We start from the raw sequence: 15,979 nt of genomic DNA, 5'->3' as shown, positions 1-15,979 counted from the left end.
AGGTCACTCGCCCCGCCCCCTCCCGGGCCCGCCCGGAGGCCATCTTGGCTCCTGGCACGGCCGGCCGTCGTTCCGCTCCTTTGTCCGCCGCGCCGCCGTTACCCCGGGCAGTTCCTCGGGTCCGCCCCTGCTCGCCGGTGCCCCGCGCCGGGCCGCAGCGCTGAAGCGCTCTTGGGCCTTCCTGTCCAGCGTGGGGGCTCCACAGGCTGCAGTGAGCCCTGGGCCTGCGGGGCCTCGGCCGCGCTGGCGGTGACGTTTCAGTTAAGGCGTGTACGGCCCTGCCTGAAAGAGCCGCCGCAGGCCGGTACCGTCAGCAGCCGCCGGCCAGGCACAGCGTAATGAAACTGCTTGGGCTTCGTCGTCCTGCGTCCCTCTGCCAGCAGGAGCGGCACCGGTACAGATCTCTGGATCTCCACCTAGAGAGTGTGGGCATGGCAAGGGCTGATGATCGCCATTAGTGCAAGGCCCTAAACGTTTACTTGAACACTTCTGAGTTGTGCCACGAGAGGGCAGAGGAACGCTTAAAACCCGAATGAGAGCTGTGCCCTCAACGGATTGAAAACCCTCTTTCCCAAAATACAGTCTACATAAATGAATATTTCTAGTGTTCAGAACACAAACACTTTAGCTTCACCTAAATAACAGAAGCTGTCAAAATAACTTTGGGCTTATCTCATCATCTCAGATCCGTAAAAAAAATGCTATACTAGTGATTTCTTGCACCTGGCTGTCAAATGGATGGCTATTTTAAACTCACTCCACGCACATGGGGACCAGAGCTCCTGGTTCTAAAAAGAGACCTGGAAAGGGAGAAGGGGGAGGAAAGAAGCAGCAGAAGAACAAACAAGTCTAGTAATAACTGAGGTGGATGGCATTCTTCTCATTCCCAAAGCCTTAGAGGCTGATTCTGGATGTTGTAATGTGGTTTTATGGCAAAGTGATTCTGTTTTGCAAGGCATAGTTTGGAGGCTAACTCAAGATGGTTCTGCATCAATGTGAGGGCACATTGGCAGGGAGGAATGTTATTAACCCCCTAACAAAGTTATTTTATTGGCATTGTGGCAATTGAATGCAGCCTTTTTGAAGCTTCTGTTTCACTTGCAACTATTCTCAAGACATTACAGTGAGTAAACAAAGAAAACCTTTATTTTTCTGAGGCATCTTTCATTCTGTGAGACCTTAAGTGCTTTCAAAACTATAGAGTAGAATAATCACCTAGATGACAACTGAAATGCATCCAAGCTGGAATATGGTGGTGGCTTAAGTGGCTCCCAACACCAGTTGCAGGCAGGAAGCAGGGATGAAGGTGTAACTAGAACTTCCAGAGAACTTGGGGAAAATGAAATGGCAAAGATTTGGCTGGGATATAAATGCTAACATCTCTGCTGCTTTTAAAAAACACCGTAAGATCTGTCCAGCTCAGAAATTGTAAGGAGCACAATTTATATCTCTCATTCAAAGAAAATAAGCCTCTCACTAAAATACATAATAGAATACAAATGTTCCATCTCACTCCTGTATCCATACACGTTATTTCGTAATATCATTTTTATTTTTATCTATTTTTAGAATTGTGAAACAGTGAGACATACACCACCTTGCCTCAGATTATCACTTAAATCAGACAATTTTGTTTCAGCCATTTCCTGCTCTGTCCAACACCTTGTCTGTAAGCTGTTTGGGGTAGGAGGGGTAGTGAAGTTGTGGCTCCCTGTGGACAGCTCAGCATCACGATTGCCATTCATTTTTGCAGGGAGAGACTGTGCTGTTGTGTAGCAATCCTCATCCTCCCTCCCACCACTGCCGCTATGGCTGCATCCATCCCTGGCCCAGGACCACCTGCTATGCCCTGCAACAGGGCATAGGACCCAGGACCACCTGCTATGCTCTGTTAGCTTCTAGGGGAGTATTTGCCTTTGTGTGCAGGGTGTTTCTGTGTTCAGCTAGTTGTGATTTAGGGCTGGAATATTATTTTCCCTGTTTATTGGTAAAAGTAATCAGAAATAAATGACAGAACGGTAATTAATTAGCCATCTCTTTGTTTACATTCAGATATCCAATACCCACAAAACTTGATGCAGTGAAAGACTTTGTGAAGCGCACACTTCACATGTCTTAAAAGGAAACATGCCCTTTAAAAAACAATTCCAGGTAAATGCTACCAGATCAGTCAGTTGTGGCTGGAGCCTGCTGGACACATACCATGGTCTGTTTTTAACATCCCACAGACAGACAGACACTTAGAAGGAGAGTGTGCAAAAGATTCATGTCCAGTCTTGCAGACAAGGGCACTTATGCTGGCTTAGCACATGTGAGTAAGGTGATGCCCACAAACATGCTCCTCCAGATCCAGCTATTACTGTGGAATGAGTAAGGGCTGCTTGTTACTGCTTCTCTCCAACTGCTCTCGAGACTGAGACTTCAGTATTTGATATTAATGGTCTGAGGGTAATGAGGGGAATAAGGCAGTGTTTATGTAAATTGTTCATGGGGTAGATTCTTAGGGGTTGGGAATAGGGTTATTTGCACCAGCAAAGGATGTTAAACGGGCAGAGCTGGTAACACCTTCCATAAGTGTAGCAGGATCCAGGCGATGATGTGTCTCCATGGTATAAATCTCCACTCACTGCTTAGCCCAAGCAAAGAGGTTGTAACATGTAACTTGTATCCAGAAGCAGTTTCTTTTACCTCAGTAGTGGGCAACTCGTTACTGCAGTGCAGAAAGTCACGGGTCCATCACCTTTTGTTTCAGAGGATGAAAGTCCTTCATAACACACCTGGACACTTACACAGTATAATGCAAGGTGTGGAGAAAGATGAACCTAGTGGCATAGAGGGGGCTGGGGGAAATTACAGGGCAAGAGAGCAGATAAGAGTTAGAAAAACGCAGATTGTAAACAAAGACGGTTCTGTTCTCAGGTTGGCCAAGCGGCTGCTGCTAAGTCACAGTAACCCTGGGTTGTCACCTTTGAGATTTACTTGTCACTGTGGTATGCAATACAAGAATGTGTGTTGTTTCATCATGCTCCTTGCCTGCACAGGTTGCCTAACTAATTTACTACAAACTGTAAAAGTAGTTCCTTGTACTAATTGCCCTGCCTGCTGAATGACCAGAGAGGAAGCTGGGACTTTGAAATAAGATGGTTTTCTCTAGATGAGAGAAGTGAGACATACAGATTCAGGCTATTTTCCCCTTGTCTTACTTGTTCACAATATGTGTACAAGGCTTTCCTATTCCTAAGCAAATGAGAAAGTCTCCAAAGCACTGTCACAGATAGTAGTGGCATCCTGAAGTTTGCTCACTGATCTTCAAATTTAAATTTTTTTTTCTTTTTTCCCTTTTTTTTTCCTTAAGAATCAAGGACTGCTAAAACACAGCAGTAGCAGCCACAGACACCCTGGTTGCTCTGCCTGATAGTAGCCACCCATACTTGTTATGGCTAAAAGAAATACAGTAGCAGGATCCTCTCCTCCATCCACAAGCACAATCTTCAGGTGGTCAGAAATTTCAGAGATCATCAAGATCAGTGGATTGGCAAGTTTAACTAAATCTCCTGTAACTTAGAGTTAAACATCCAGCTGGGAGATGTGTAGGAAAAAAGCACTGAAGCTATCTGGGGTCTCAGCAGGTAACCAGCATGCTATATATACAATAACGCTAGATGGCTGCACAATCTCCAAGAAACTGCTGTTGCCTTCAAATTTAATTATGTAGCTTGTGGGCCTGAAATACATAAGGTAAGATGTGTTGATCAGTGAAGTAGGAGCATGTTTGTGTGCCAGCCCCTCTGTGTTAGTAAGCAATCAAGTTCTCTGAGCTGGCAGTCAGAGATGCAGGGTACTAGGAATGGCATTTGCTGACGGCTGGACTGAAACATCCCACCAAATAACGAGAATATCATACTACAGTGATGCAGCCTTCCTCCAGATTTGTTATGTCTCCGTCAGCAGGACCTGAACCACGTGTGAAGCTGCTCCTGAGACACCCATTTCCAACCTGGCCTTTTGAGTAACCTGAAATCCCCGAAACTGCCAAGAAAAGGATGGGGTGTGCAGAGGGAGGCAGAAACCTCTATGGCCATCCAGCTTTAATCAGCCATATTTGTTTGTTTACAAAGACATCTAAATAACACCACCCACTATTCTGTACATCAACATCCCAAGGTTTTTCGGCATACAGCTCTCAGTTTTCTAGCTCCTGCTGCAGCATGCAGCCCAGACAAGACAGTGCAGGATTAGGGTCATCGGGGAAAAGGATTGATAGCGTGATGTTATGCTTCAGCAGGTAAGCAGTTTTCTTGAGGGCCCGGATCCTTCCCTAAAAAGCTGCTGCAAACATGACAAAAAAATCACCACATTAGTCTGACAGTTACAGTGAGCTCTTAGCCTGGCATTTAAATACACAGCTTTTATTCATGCATTGCTTAAAAGATTGCTTGTGTTTTTTCACTATGATTAGGTCTGGATGTTACAGCACTTCTGCTGGTAACTGAGAATACAACATCTGCTAAGAAATGACAGTTTTATCCAGCTCATCACCTGGTCCAAATCTTTCGAGCGTACATTCTGTCAGAAATGTGTTTCCTGGCTTACATTTGGGTAACTGTAACAAAATCCTCTCCCAGTTTCTCTGCCCATAACTGTTTGGCTCTTTGCAATGATTTGTGGCTGTGCATTCACACAGGCACCAACTTCATGCACGATGAGAAACAGCACTCATCCTGATAACCTTCTGCTCCAAAACTACAGGCTGCTCTCACTTGACATGAATATGTACTAGGATCAGAGCTTATGGCTTCATTTCCAGGCACCCCAGGTGGGCAAGGTGGCTCCAAACCCTGGAAGGCAGCCAACCCTGTTGGACAAAGCTCCTGGTCCCTAAACCACCTCTTTGCTTGTGGCTGCCAGAAATGAAAATGTTACGGGTGAGGCAGAGAGTGAGCACAGAAATCCTGCTGTGCTGCAGCTTGCTACCTGCCCAGCACTCTTGCCAATCTGCCAGTGAAGCCTGGGGGTCACAGCATGACTGACTGCAGCCTGAGACCCACTGGACACTGGGAGTTCACAGGCTGTTTCTAAGGGATCTGGAAAAGCTGATCACAGGGTGCAGCTTTGCATGTGCTGCACAGCAACCCACAGAGGTGCAGGCTCAGAGAGAGTCCTCACCTATGTTTGAATGTGCCAAGTCCCTGCTTCTCCTCATGGCCAGAGTCAATTCCAACCAGGAACGATTACATTTTTGAGTGTGGCATGAGACCTCTAAGTCACGCTAAAGGAAAACTCTTGTGAAATTTTTGCTGGCAGGCAAAGGGGGAACACAAACATCTGTGAGCTCCATGTACCAAACATGCATGTTAAGATCTTACTACAGGTTGAGAGCACAGAGTGGGGAGACACGTATGTACAGGCAAACCCCAGCACTGACGACATGTGAGAGTGGTCCAAGCACCATGATGTTCACGAAATTCTGTCCATGGGTAGTAAATCAGCTCTTTCTTTTGTGGCTTTTGATCACTGTGATTCAGCTGCATTGCATGACATCTGGTTTGCATGAGATGATCAGTCTTGTCTTTTTGTAACTCCTTCAGAACTGGGCTAGCTACAAGCTTTATCACCAGGTCCATTTAATTGTCATTACAAATATCAGGAAATGCTGCGTCATTAGCAAGACCGTGGTTTAACCCCAACAGTAAGGAGGGCCAGATTCCCATTCACATCGCCTTCTTGAAGTCCTCTTGAACCACAGCCATGGTGGAAAGGGACCTGTCAGTGCCATTAAGAACCTTTTCCCAGGGCTTAGTCAATACCTTCTTCACTAGGCTTAGATTGTCTTCAGGGGAATCTACTTTGTACGTGGTTTGCCTGCAGTTGTACTTACTAATGTGATTTATTTATGTTTTGTAATATAGGACCCAAAATTCACTTAGCCTACAGCATGCAGACAGTAAAGGGAAGTTACTATCTCCTTTGAAATCCCATTCCTTCTGATTCCTCCATACTCAGTTTTTGATGACTCAGAAGAGACTTCCATGCTGCAAGAGCATATTGATCTCCAGCAACAGGCAGCAATATACACAGACCCAGAGTCTGCAACCTGGTAAGTCCAGTGTGTGCCAGAGCTGTGGGCAATGGCTCCCTGCAACCTGGGTGGGGTGGAGAGGCCAGCCCGTAATACATACTTTTAGCATATCTACTGAGAAGTGAAACTCCCTTCCCTCACACTCACCACAGCACAAAGGTATTTTGAATCCTACAAAAGGCATGCCAAAAATCAAATTTCTTTCCAGCAATGAAGAGAATGAGGAATGTGTGTAACTGGTCTGTTAGGCTCAAAGGGGGAGATGATTAATCACCAGTGAGGGAGGATAACTGTAGATGGCAAGTCAGCATCGCTGAGTATTTTGTTTTTCCTCCCTCATCCCTTTCTCCCTTTAAAATGAATTTTAAGAGATTGTTTACAGTAGAGTCACCCCCGCATGCTTTGGCATCTTGTCTGAAGTCAGCAAGTCCCATCCTTTCTGCCAGCATTCAGAAAACACTGGTCTAGAAGACAGAGCCTTCCTTGAAGACAAACCAAGGGGTGCAGTGGTTCAGGAGTAGCTGTAGGTGAGGCCTTGGAGAGGGGCTGAGACGGCCAGCAAAACATCTAGGGGTAACTGGAGGGAATCCCAGCCTCAGTGAACCCACTGAGTATTTTGCCATGTCAGCGCATATCCTCTCCTCACCAAATTTCTGTCAAAATTCCCAGGATTTCACCCAAGATTTTCTGCACCTCTAGAGTCTGCTGTTCATGAAAGCTTCTGCTGTGATCCAGTCAGACTGCACAGCCCAAGAATGAATGACTCAACATAAGGGATGAGCAGAAGACAAGCCATGATAAGTGGTAGCCTAGTGATGCTCTTCTTTTTTAACCCCCAAGTCACAGAAAGCATTACAGTACAGACTACGCATGGAAACAACACAGGATAAGCAACAGGTCCTGTGCTGGTGGAGATACTGCACTTGGATTTAAGTGTAAAACTGGAGTTTTCATGAAACTACAGTCATTAAGGGTAACATAGTACTCACTGAATAATAGAGATGTTAATATTTGCACCCAGACAAAATTCTCTCTCAGATCAGTTCCTGTCCTATGGTTTCAGCTGGATACTTTGTCCATTTCCATTTTGTCTCAAATTCTCGACTGGAGTGAGGCATTTCCTTTAATGCTGTTCCACTGAGACCAAGATCTACCTCATTTACAAAGTATTCCAGATTCACAGGGAATGGGAAGCGCTATAAAGGTGTGAAAGTGCAGCCTTTCCCTCTTTCTTTTAGGTAAGAGAAGAGGCAAAACCCACCAAGCTTCTCTCAGAAAATGTTATGCTCTGGTCTTGATCCTGAAAAGGCAGAAATACTAACAAAGCCAGCGGTTTTCATCCAAAGGAAGGTTTATAGGTGTTTTTGATAAGAAGTGTATCTACAGCTGCCTCTCTGGTACGAACCCGCTCTTTAACCTTAGTGCTGGGTACATAAGCAGAGCTCCCACTTGGACCTACAGATGCATCTAATTAATACAGACCTCGCAGGAGGGAGTGGTGCTAGGTAAGAGATGGTCCACTATAGATCAAACAAGCTCACCCTCTGTGGGGCAAGCCTGTAGCATCCTAGGGTGCTGTGCAATGTAACACAGGTACTGTGGGGCTAGCACTGACCTTTCTCTTTTCCTGAAACACTAAACACTGGCCCTAGGACCTAAGCAGGAATCACCAGGAACTGTGAACAATTGGGATGCTACTGTGCAAGTCATACGAGTGCAGCTCATCGGTCATTACAGTACTCTGTTCACGTGGAAACAACCCAGGATCAGTAAATCTGGCTTACAGCAAAAAGCCAAAGAAATCTAAGCATTGTGGACTGACATAATTAGGTGCCAGACAGGAGGGCTCAGGACATATTGTACAGACTATTTGTAAAGACACGTTCCTGGCATTCTGAGTCCATAAATAATGTTTGTGAAAAGGTATTAGGTGCCTTCCCCAAGGGCTGCCAGAAGAAAGAAATAAGCAGACCAGAAGAAGCTTAGGCACATTCCAGTTTGGGGAGGAGAAAGAGGCTGCAAAGACATCTCAAGCAGACTTATTACGGTACCCTTATGATATGTTTGCCTTTTCTTACCCAGAGGGCAGGGGTGGGGGAAATATGATTCCTTGCTCTGACAACGGTGGAGATCGAATGCTGTATCTGTATGGACAGCTCTCTCTTCTCTTGGAGCCACTCCTGCAAAGGTGTCTTGAGCCAGACTGACAGCAGCCAGAGGGGGTTCTGGCAGCTGCTCATATCCCAGGGAAGTGGCAGGTATATGAACTGATCACATCAAACTTGGGAGAAAGCGGGAGGAATGAGGAAAGTGTTTGGATCTGTGCAAACAAATCTTTTCTTGCTCCATTCTTATTTACAAGGTTGATCCAGGGCAAAGTGTCACCTCTTCAACCCAAACAAAGCAGCACCATGCAGGGAGCACTGCAAGTCTGCCGATGTCCTCGCTGTGATCCTGCAGGGGCCTCAAAGCACTCACAATTAAAAGAAATGGATCACGATGATAAAAGAGAGTTATCTTCGCTTTATCATCATATACTCAGTAAACTCCCATGAAAACTTAGCAAATTCCCCTTGCTGTTTCCCCAAATGCCTGTGCCTCAGGCCCAAACTCAGTTACCCCTTTAATCCTGTGCAGGAGATCCAAGATCAAAGTTGGTGGGACTTTGTTTCATCGCAGCTATTCCCAGCACCATCCCTGGAATTCAGACAGCCACTGGTTTTCATTCCTCAGCCATGGGGTAGCCAGATCTGACACTTCAGTGTTAACCCCTGGGTTTGGCACAAATTATGAATTGGAGTCTGTCTCCTGAAAACTTCCCAGCTCTGCAGAAGATGTCTGACCTTCACTACGGTACTCCATGGGAAAAATTTTTCAATGGTGCTTGCCCCATGGGTAGCAACATTTCAGTGGCAAAGGAGGCAATCCCTATGCAATCTGGGATCTTGTGAGATGGAAGGTGATCTATAACTGTCCATTATATTATCCCTGGGAGAGGGGGAAGAGAATTGAAAACATCAAACATTTACTGGAAAAAACAAGACCAGCCCTGTATTTAATCAAAACATTTTGTTTTGTTCCATTTGTAATTATTTCCATCCAATGGACAAATATTTTAGCAAAGAAAATGACAGTTCCCTTCCATGGGCAAACAAAATAAGAAGTCATGTCAGTTCCCGTACAATGCCACAGCGAAGGTGACATATTTTTAATGCTGTGTTGAAATTTTCTTTACTTGTATTCCAGTAATACTGAAAGCATCAATTTAGGTTTAACGATCTATTGTGTTCAGTGCTGGAGGGTTTTGTTAGGGTGGTGGTGGGAAAACCAAAGATTTGTGGGGAAAGAAGCTGAAGTGACACTTCATTTCCCCTAAAGCCCGTGAGAACATGAACATGAACACTGAATATGCCCTCAAGGCTGACTGAGGCAGAGGTTCCTAGCAGATGAATGCCAACCTGAGAGCCCACAGGAGTTATTGCTGTTGCCAGCTATACTAGTACCGTGCATTTTTTATAGGAAACTCTAGTTTTCACCTGCTGGAAAGAGGTAAACAGGAAAAAAATACCCATCCCTGTACAGGACTTGCTCTTATACTCAAATGACTGTCACAAAATTGAGGCAATGAATTGCAGGTAGCTTGGTTATAGTTTATTGAGACCTCATGCCAGCCAAAGGCTCTCTGTATGTTTGCTTTAATTATCGTGTGTCCCTAAAGAGGGTAACAGTTTATGCAGATTTCCTACAATGCCTGACTCCCCTCCATTCCCTGTGCCTCAGGTACCTGAACTCTGTATTCCCCACAGAAAAGTGGAAATAACCGTAGAGACTTCCGCTGCAAAACACATTGAGATCTACTGGTGAAACACCAGTAGAAACACGCTGCCACTTCTCTATGCTGGGATATTTCTTCCCAGAGCTCTCAGTCGTCAGCAATCACAGTTGCATTTTCCTGCCTAGAACAGGCCAACCATTTTCTCTTTAATACCGGCTGACTTCAGTGCTCAAGTGAAAAGGGTGAAAAGGGAGGTGTAATTCATGGACATTGCTACTTGCTTTTAAGTGATTTTTCACCCAAGAACAGCATGCTGGTTTCTGCACCATCTCGGTGTAAATCCTGCTTCCTGGTACTAGCTCTGCACCTCGCCCATCCAACTCAACAGGTATATTTTCATGCCCTCTAGCAACAGATACTCTGCGGAGGAGTCAGCATCTGCCAAGTGTGGTTTAATACTAATTAATGCAGGCTCCTTGCCATTTTTTCCTCCAACTCAAAATGACAGCGGACCAATCACACATCTTTTTCACTGGCACGTTGACTGCGAGATCAAAATATCCCACTGAGATCCAGCTGCATGGTCCTTTGCTGCAGCACAAACAGAATTCATCTGCCTGCCTCTCAGACAGGTGTGACATTTGGGGACCCACCTTACATTGACTTAAACCCTTGTTAGTGCGTTTCGTAGCAGAGAGCGTGGCTAGTGTGTGTGATGGTGGGAAAGCAGCACCTGGTTTGGGGAAAAGGAGGAGGGTTTTGAAGAGGCAGAGGTTGCCCACATGTGCCCATGCAATATAGGCAGAGCCACCTGGGAAGCAACACTGGAACGATCCGGAGGCCTGTCTGCTGGCTGGCTGGTGGGATGGAGTGAGAACAGGAATGTAACACTCTCCCTTGCAGGAGGCCAGCACCCCGATAGCAAGGGAGGGAAGACTACTCCTTTTTTGTGAGGGGAAAGCAGGGTGGCCACAGCACACTCGGTAGGCCAGATCTTCACCAAAATGCCAGGATGAAATCACAACTTTTATCTGAGATATTTAGACCTGCTGGTACCAAACCTCACATTACTCATTGAGAGCTCCACCTCGTCCTCCCTTTGGGTACTGCTGACGTTGCGAAATCTTTTCCTCACCACAGCTCTTTCCACTTAGTATTTTCTGTGCCAGCAGTGAAGTCTGGTCTGCTCTGAGAGGCCAGAAAATCCGCAGAGCACCATCCTTCTAGTCCTTTCAGCTAAATGTATGATGGCTTGCAAGAAACTGAGAGTTAAAAATGATCAATGATCCAAAAAGTTTAGGATCTATGCCAAAGAATCCCCTAAAAAGAATCCCAGTCAAGTGCTAACTAGATCTGTCTAGCCTGTCTAGCTTTGTCTGTCTTATATCCCACTGTCTTCGTCCAGCCATGGCTTTAAAGATCGCCTCTGTTTCTCCTAGAGCTTTCTCAAAGTGTTTGTGAGCTACCCAATCCAAATTTGTGTTAAATCTCTGTTAAGGTCTAGGTATTCAGATATAGGGCTTGGGTTATGTTCTTACCTCAAAACTGCCAGATCATTAGCTCGCATGTGTGGGGATAGCAAGTGAGCTACAGACTCACTTGTACATTTGCATCATGATGGATTTTCTCTAATTGTCTTTTTTTCTGAAATCTAATGGTTGTGAGCCATTGCAGGCATGAATTTATATAGCCAGAAAGGTTAAATATAAATATATCAATCTATTGGCCACCAAGAGAGAGGAGCATATGAAGAGAGAGGCCAAGGAGGTTCAGAGCTAAGGAATATTTCTATCTCAAGTTGACAAACATGTAACGCTACCTGCAAGGCTTGCTGATAAGAATGTGCAGACACTTGGGTTAGTGCTGGAGTCAGAAACATTACACCAGATCTGATGGGGAGCAGCGGTGCACCGCCATGGCTGCTCTGCCTTCGGCATCCAGCAGCACCGCGGCCACACAGCGCAGCTCAGCAGCTTCCCGGGGACCAGCAGTGTAACCACTTGCGATCCCCTGAGCTTTTTTCTGTGTTGTGGAATTACACTGGCCCACCTTTTCAAAAAGCAAGAGATCTCTGTTAATAAAAAAAGTCTCCAAGATATGATCCTGCAGACCTCTACTGTCTTCACAGGAACATCCACAGCAACTTACGGATTTCCACTGGCTTTCATCTTTGCTTGGGTCAAGTCATCTAGAAACACAAAGACAATGACAACAAAGGCTTGCTATTTCTGAGGTTGCTGGTGGCTAGGATGAGTGGCTGCTGGCAGCACACTGTCCCCTGTGCCTGCCATTGGGCATGGCTGAAGAGACACTAGTCAGGCTATCTGCTTCATCCATAAGAGGAACGGGGACACCCCTCAGTGCAGCAGTTCCCTGATGTTTCAGCTGAGGGACCCAAACCTGCCTCCTGTATGGGGAAACTGGGAGACAGTGGAAAGGGGCACTCCTGGCCTCCCCACACCCCCTCCTTTCCCCTGCTCGTTCCTTCCCTCACTGAATCCTCCCCTGGCCTTATCACATTCCCTCCATTCCTCTCATCGCCCTCTGAGCTTGCCTCCGAAACGCTGAGCCCGCACTGCTGCACCCCACCGGCTTCCAGATTCCCTTGCTCAGACCTGTGGCATAGGGTTCCTGGCCACTGCAATGACAGGGGTGGGGAACTCCTGGCCTCCCACCCATCTTCTCCCACAGCTCTGAAAAATATATATACACTCTCTATCCACCTCTGCTATGCACAGCACAACATAAAACCCCCTTCTTCTTGATGCTATCTATTTACCATAACTCAGTTTCCATAAACTCTCCTCCATTTATTCCTCACTGAAGCACTCTTATCTTATCTTGCAAACCTGACTTGACATCAGGCAGTTTGGTGTTTATATGAAAAAAGGGTTTGGCTTTTAAAACAGTTCAGCAGCCACAAACAGAGCTAGATCTTCAGAACAGCTTAGACTGCATTTTTGGGCACTAAAATGAGCAGCCAGCTCTTCCCAGAGGGCTCTCTGTAATGGTGTGCTTTGAAAACATGACTTTAAATATCCCTGAAACAGTTAGATGTGGATCCTCTGCTGAAAAATCAGACTGTAGCTCGGTACCTCCCTGGCAGCCAAGCTTACCTGAAATGTGCTCTGCAGCCCTTTGCAGCCCTTCCCTTGTTTCCTGCTGCCTTCTCAGCCTGCACGAACACGGGTTATCGGGGCAAGGGTAAGTCTGGCCCCCACCTACTGCTGATTTTGACAGACTGGAACTTGACTGATTCAGTTTGCAAACTTGGGACAATATTTTATTGTGTTTTTGCTTGTTCCTTCACATTAAAACTAACTCGGGAGCAAGCAAATTGTGCTGTCGGACTGCAAATCACCCAGATTCAAAGCTGGGTCATCTGGAGGTCAGTATTCGCTCTCACTCTCTTCTTTTTTTTGTTAGGAGCACTGCCAGGAACTCTGTGCAAGGCACCAAAGAAAGCTCTCCTTACACAAATCCACCAAAAATACATATGCCCATTATTTTTACCTGGCATGGAAACCTGCGTATCTTAACTCATCAGTTCAATCATACTGGCTTTCAATGAAGGATCGTTGCGCAGTGACTGTTTCAGCGTACAACAATTTGGTGACATCTGTCCTCCATCCTGTGAGTCGCGGAGCACCACATAGTCATGAAGTGGTGCATCACAAGCCTCCTGTTATTTCAGGATACGGAAATATCTCTCAAGCGCTGCGTATAGACTACGGATTCATCATGAGCCAACCTGGAAATTTCAGTCTGAATGGCAGTCTTAAATTAGTAAGCACAGGGAAGTCTGCAGTAAAACAGCAGACTGTCTCCATTCATCCCACACTAAACAAGCGTGCAAGAGAAGCAGAGTTTTATAGATAAAAGCACAAGCAGCACTGCTAAGATAAAAGTCACAAAGGTCCTGGTCCCAACCCTTGAAAGTCCTTGGTAGTATTGAATTTTCTTCGGTGGGCTTAGGTCAGACCTGAACAGAGGGGATATGAACATATCACTGGCATTTCCCATCTGGACATAGCTTTGGGGTTACTTTGGAGGGGGAAAAATGTCTCTTTATGATGAACTTGCTTTTGTTACTCTGGATGGCCATGGTCACTCATTGCTCATGGAAACACTCGGTTTAATACAGAGTCACAGCTTTAATGCCCAGGCAGCTTTACAAAGGAGACTGGCTTTACCTCCTTTTTTTAGGTAGGGAGATGAAAAGCACAGAGCACTGAACTGATGTGCTGAGGAGGCAGAGCACCTCAATGCTGGTATCAAATGTGAGCTCCTGTGCCCTTTCCACTGCGTGAAGGAGGTGCCAGATGTGGGGCCAAGCAGCAGCACACACCTGCTGCTGCACACAGTCATGTACGCAGGCTGTGGCGTAAGGTCCACAGTCACGTTACCAACTTCAGTTCACAAACAGTGGAGCCAGAGATATCCTCCAGGATGTCCAGGGGAAATACACACCCAAGAACTGGATATCAGAGTTGTACACAAATGAAATAGCATTGATTTGGCTTCAGCAAGAGATTTTTTAAATAGCAAGTTTGCAGAAACAGATGCTATTTGTAAAGTATGTCCTGGGGTTATCCAGACAGGTCCTTGGCTACTGAATACTATCCACTCATCAAGGACAGTTTTCTCAACCTTTTTCAGCCTGGGAAGCCCCTGTAAACTTTCCCAGTGGAGGTTAAGTCTCATGCAGCATACTGAAACCTACTCACAGGAAACCAGCCTGCTTTCCTCAGTTACTTCTCCCGAATACTGGAGTAGCCAGATCCACAGGAACTGGCAACCACTGCTCCAGGCTAATCTTACGATATCTTATTTAGTGAGAGCCCACGTGGCATCTCTCAAGGGAGAAGGGAGCTCCATCATTGCACTGGATGGGGCAGATCACCTCATTCCTGAGCTGAGGTTCATGTACGGCCTGTCAACAGTCCTCAGTTCCCAGTTTTTTTGTAGGAGGTGTACAACAATGTATACCCCCTCCAAGCAGGAAACAGTCAATTCTGTAATCAAACTGTGAAAGCGTAATTATAAGTACAATTAAGGTGAAATATAGCTCTATTGAAGTTGGTGGGAGTTTTATTATTAACTAAAGTTTCACCTCTGCGTTTCGGGTGGATAGTTATCCTGTTCAAGCAAAGAAGCCATTATTTAATCAAAATGACATTTATAATGCAATGCCGCTATCATATTCAAACCTTCAGGACATGTTTACTTTAATCAGTTCTAATTAAATTGCTACACAAGAAAAATATTTAGTTCTACTGATGTGTGCACATATATTCAGGGGAAAGCAATGTAAATTGCCCAGGATCTCATTAACTGCTGTTTGTACCGCTTTAAACTCTGGTGATGTATTTAGCAAGTCCCATCTAACTCTTCTGTTGCACTCCACTGAAACAGATTGCTCTAAACTGAGAGTCAGCATTTCCAGACTAAAGCAATTGCAGCATTTACAACGATGCAGCATTTGCATCAAGGCAAATGAGGCAGAGACTGCCAAACCCTCAGCCCTGTTAATTGCAAGTTTAAGCAGCACTTTCACAGCTGCTGGGATTCTCCAGGGATAAAAAGCAAAGAAACAAACAGGCTGAGGGATGCTCTGGATACTCTCACTCTCCAGCTCTGGCCCAGGACACGGTGTTGGTGTGTGCCTGGCAGATCCTTCCCAGCCTGGCTGTCTCCCGGCAGCAGACCGAGCGAGGGCGAAGGAGACCCTTTGTTCTGCACTGGGCAGAGTCGTGATGGGGATAGAGAAACAGGCCAAGCCCAGGCCTGGCTGGAGCTTCGCGGGGCTGCAAACACCTCAGAGGGTGGAAAAGGAGGCCCTGGTCAACACAACCGCTCTTCTGACTTCCTCCTCATCACCTTTTCCCCCGATTTCACAGTGGGAAACTCCCCGACCCTTCCCTCATGCCCTCTGATCTTTTCTGTCACAGTCCCCTGGATTCCCATCTAGTTTCACCAGTCTCCTCTCAACAAAGCAGAGCATGAAACTATGCGGCACTTCCAGTGTGCTCAGCCAGGGCTTTGCAGAGGAGAAGAGCTCCTGCTGCCATGCACCCAGCCCTGCTCTGCTATGCTGCCGTGCCATGACCCTCGCCTTACCCTGC

The 15,979-nt window shown here is 46.1% G+C and overlaps 1 protein-coding gene and 1 long non-coding RNA gene across 5 annotated transcripts in view; both read left to right on the top strand.

Moving 5' to 3' along the window:
- Nucleotides 1-622: 622 nt before the first annotated feature.
- Nucleotides 623-15,132, top strand: LOC142411316 (uncharacterized). 4 transcript variants are annotated; one of them, XR_012776159.1, is made up of 5 exons: nt 623-1,123; nt 5,910-6,097; nt 7,318-7,584; nt 7,732-8,126; nt 8,442-9,276. It is a non-coding gene; the product is annotated as an uncharacterized LOC142411316 (long non-coding RNA). The 4 variants fall into 4 exon arrangements; XR_012776160.1 differs by lacking the exon at nt 7,318-7,584; XR_012776158.1 differs by having other exon boundaries at nt 7,318-8,126.
- Nucleotides 15,133-15,610: 478 nt separating this feature from the next.
- Nucleotides 15,611-15,979, top strand: part of LOC142411936 (uncharacterized) — a 42,446-nt gene continuing 42,077 nt past the window's right edge. Inside the window, exons 1-2 of the mRNA XM_075506600.1 lie at nt 15,611-15,697; nt 15,806-15,880. Coding sequence (XP_075362715.1) covers nt 15,611-15,697; nt 15,806-15,880 — 162 coding nt within the window. The remainder of the gene's footprint in view (nt 15,698-15,805; nt 15,881-15,979) is intronic.

This window comes from Mycteria americana, chromosome 6 (assembly GCF_035582795.1).
Source record: "Mycteria americana isolate JAX WOST 10 ecotype Jacksonville Zoo and Gardens chromosome 6, USCA_MyAme_1.0, whole genome shotgun sequence".
Taxonomy (NCBI): domain Eukaryota; kingdom Metazoa; phylum Chordata; class Aves; order Ciconiiformes; family Ciconiidae; genus Mycteria; species Mycteria americana.
This window is presented reverse-complemented; position numbering and strand designations above follow the sequence as displayed.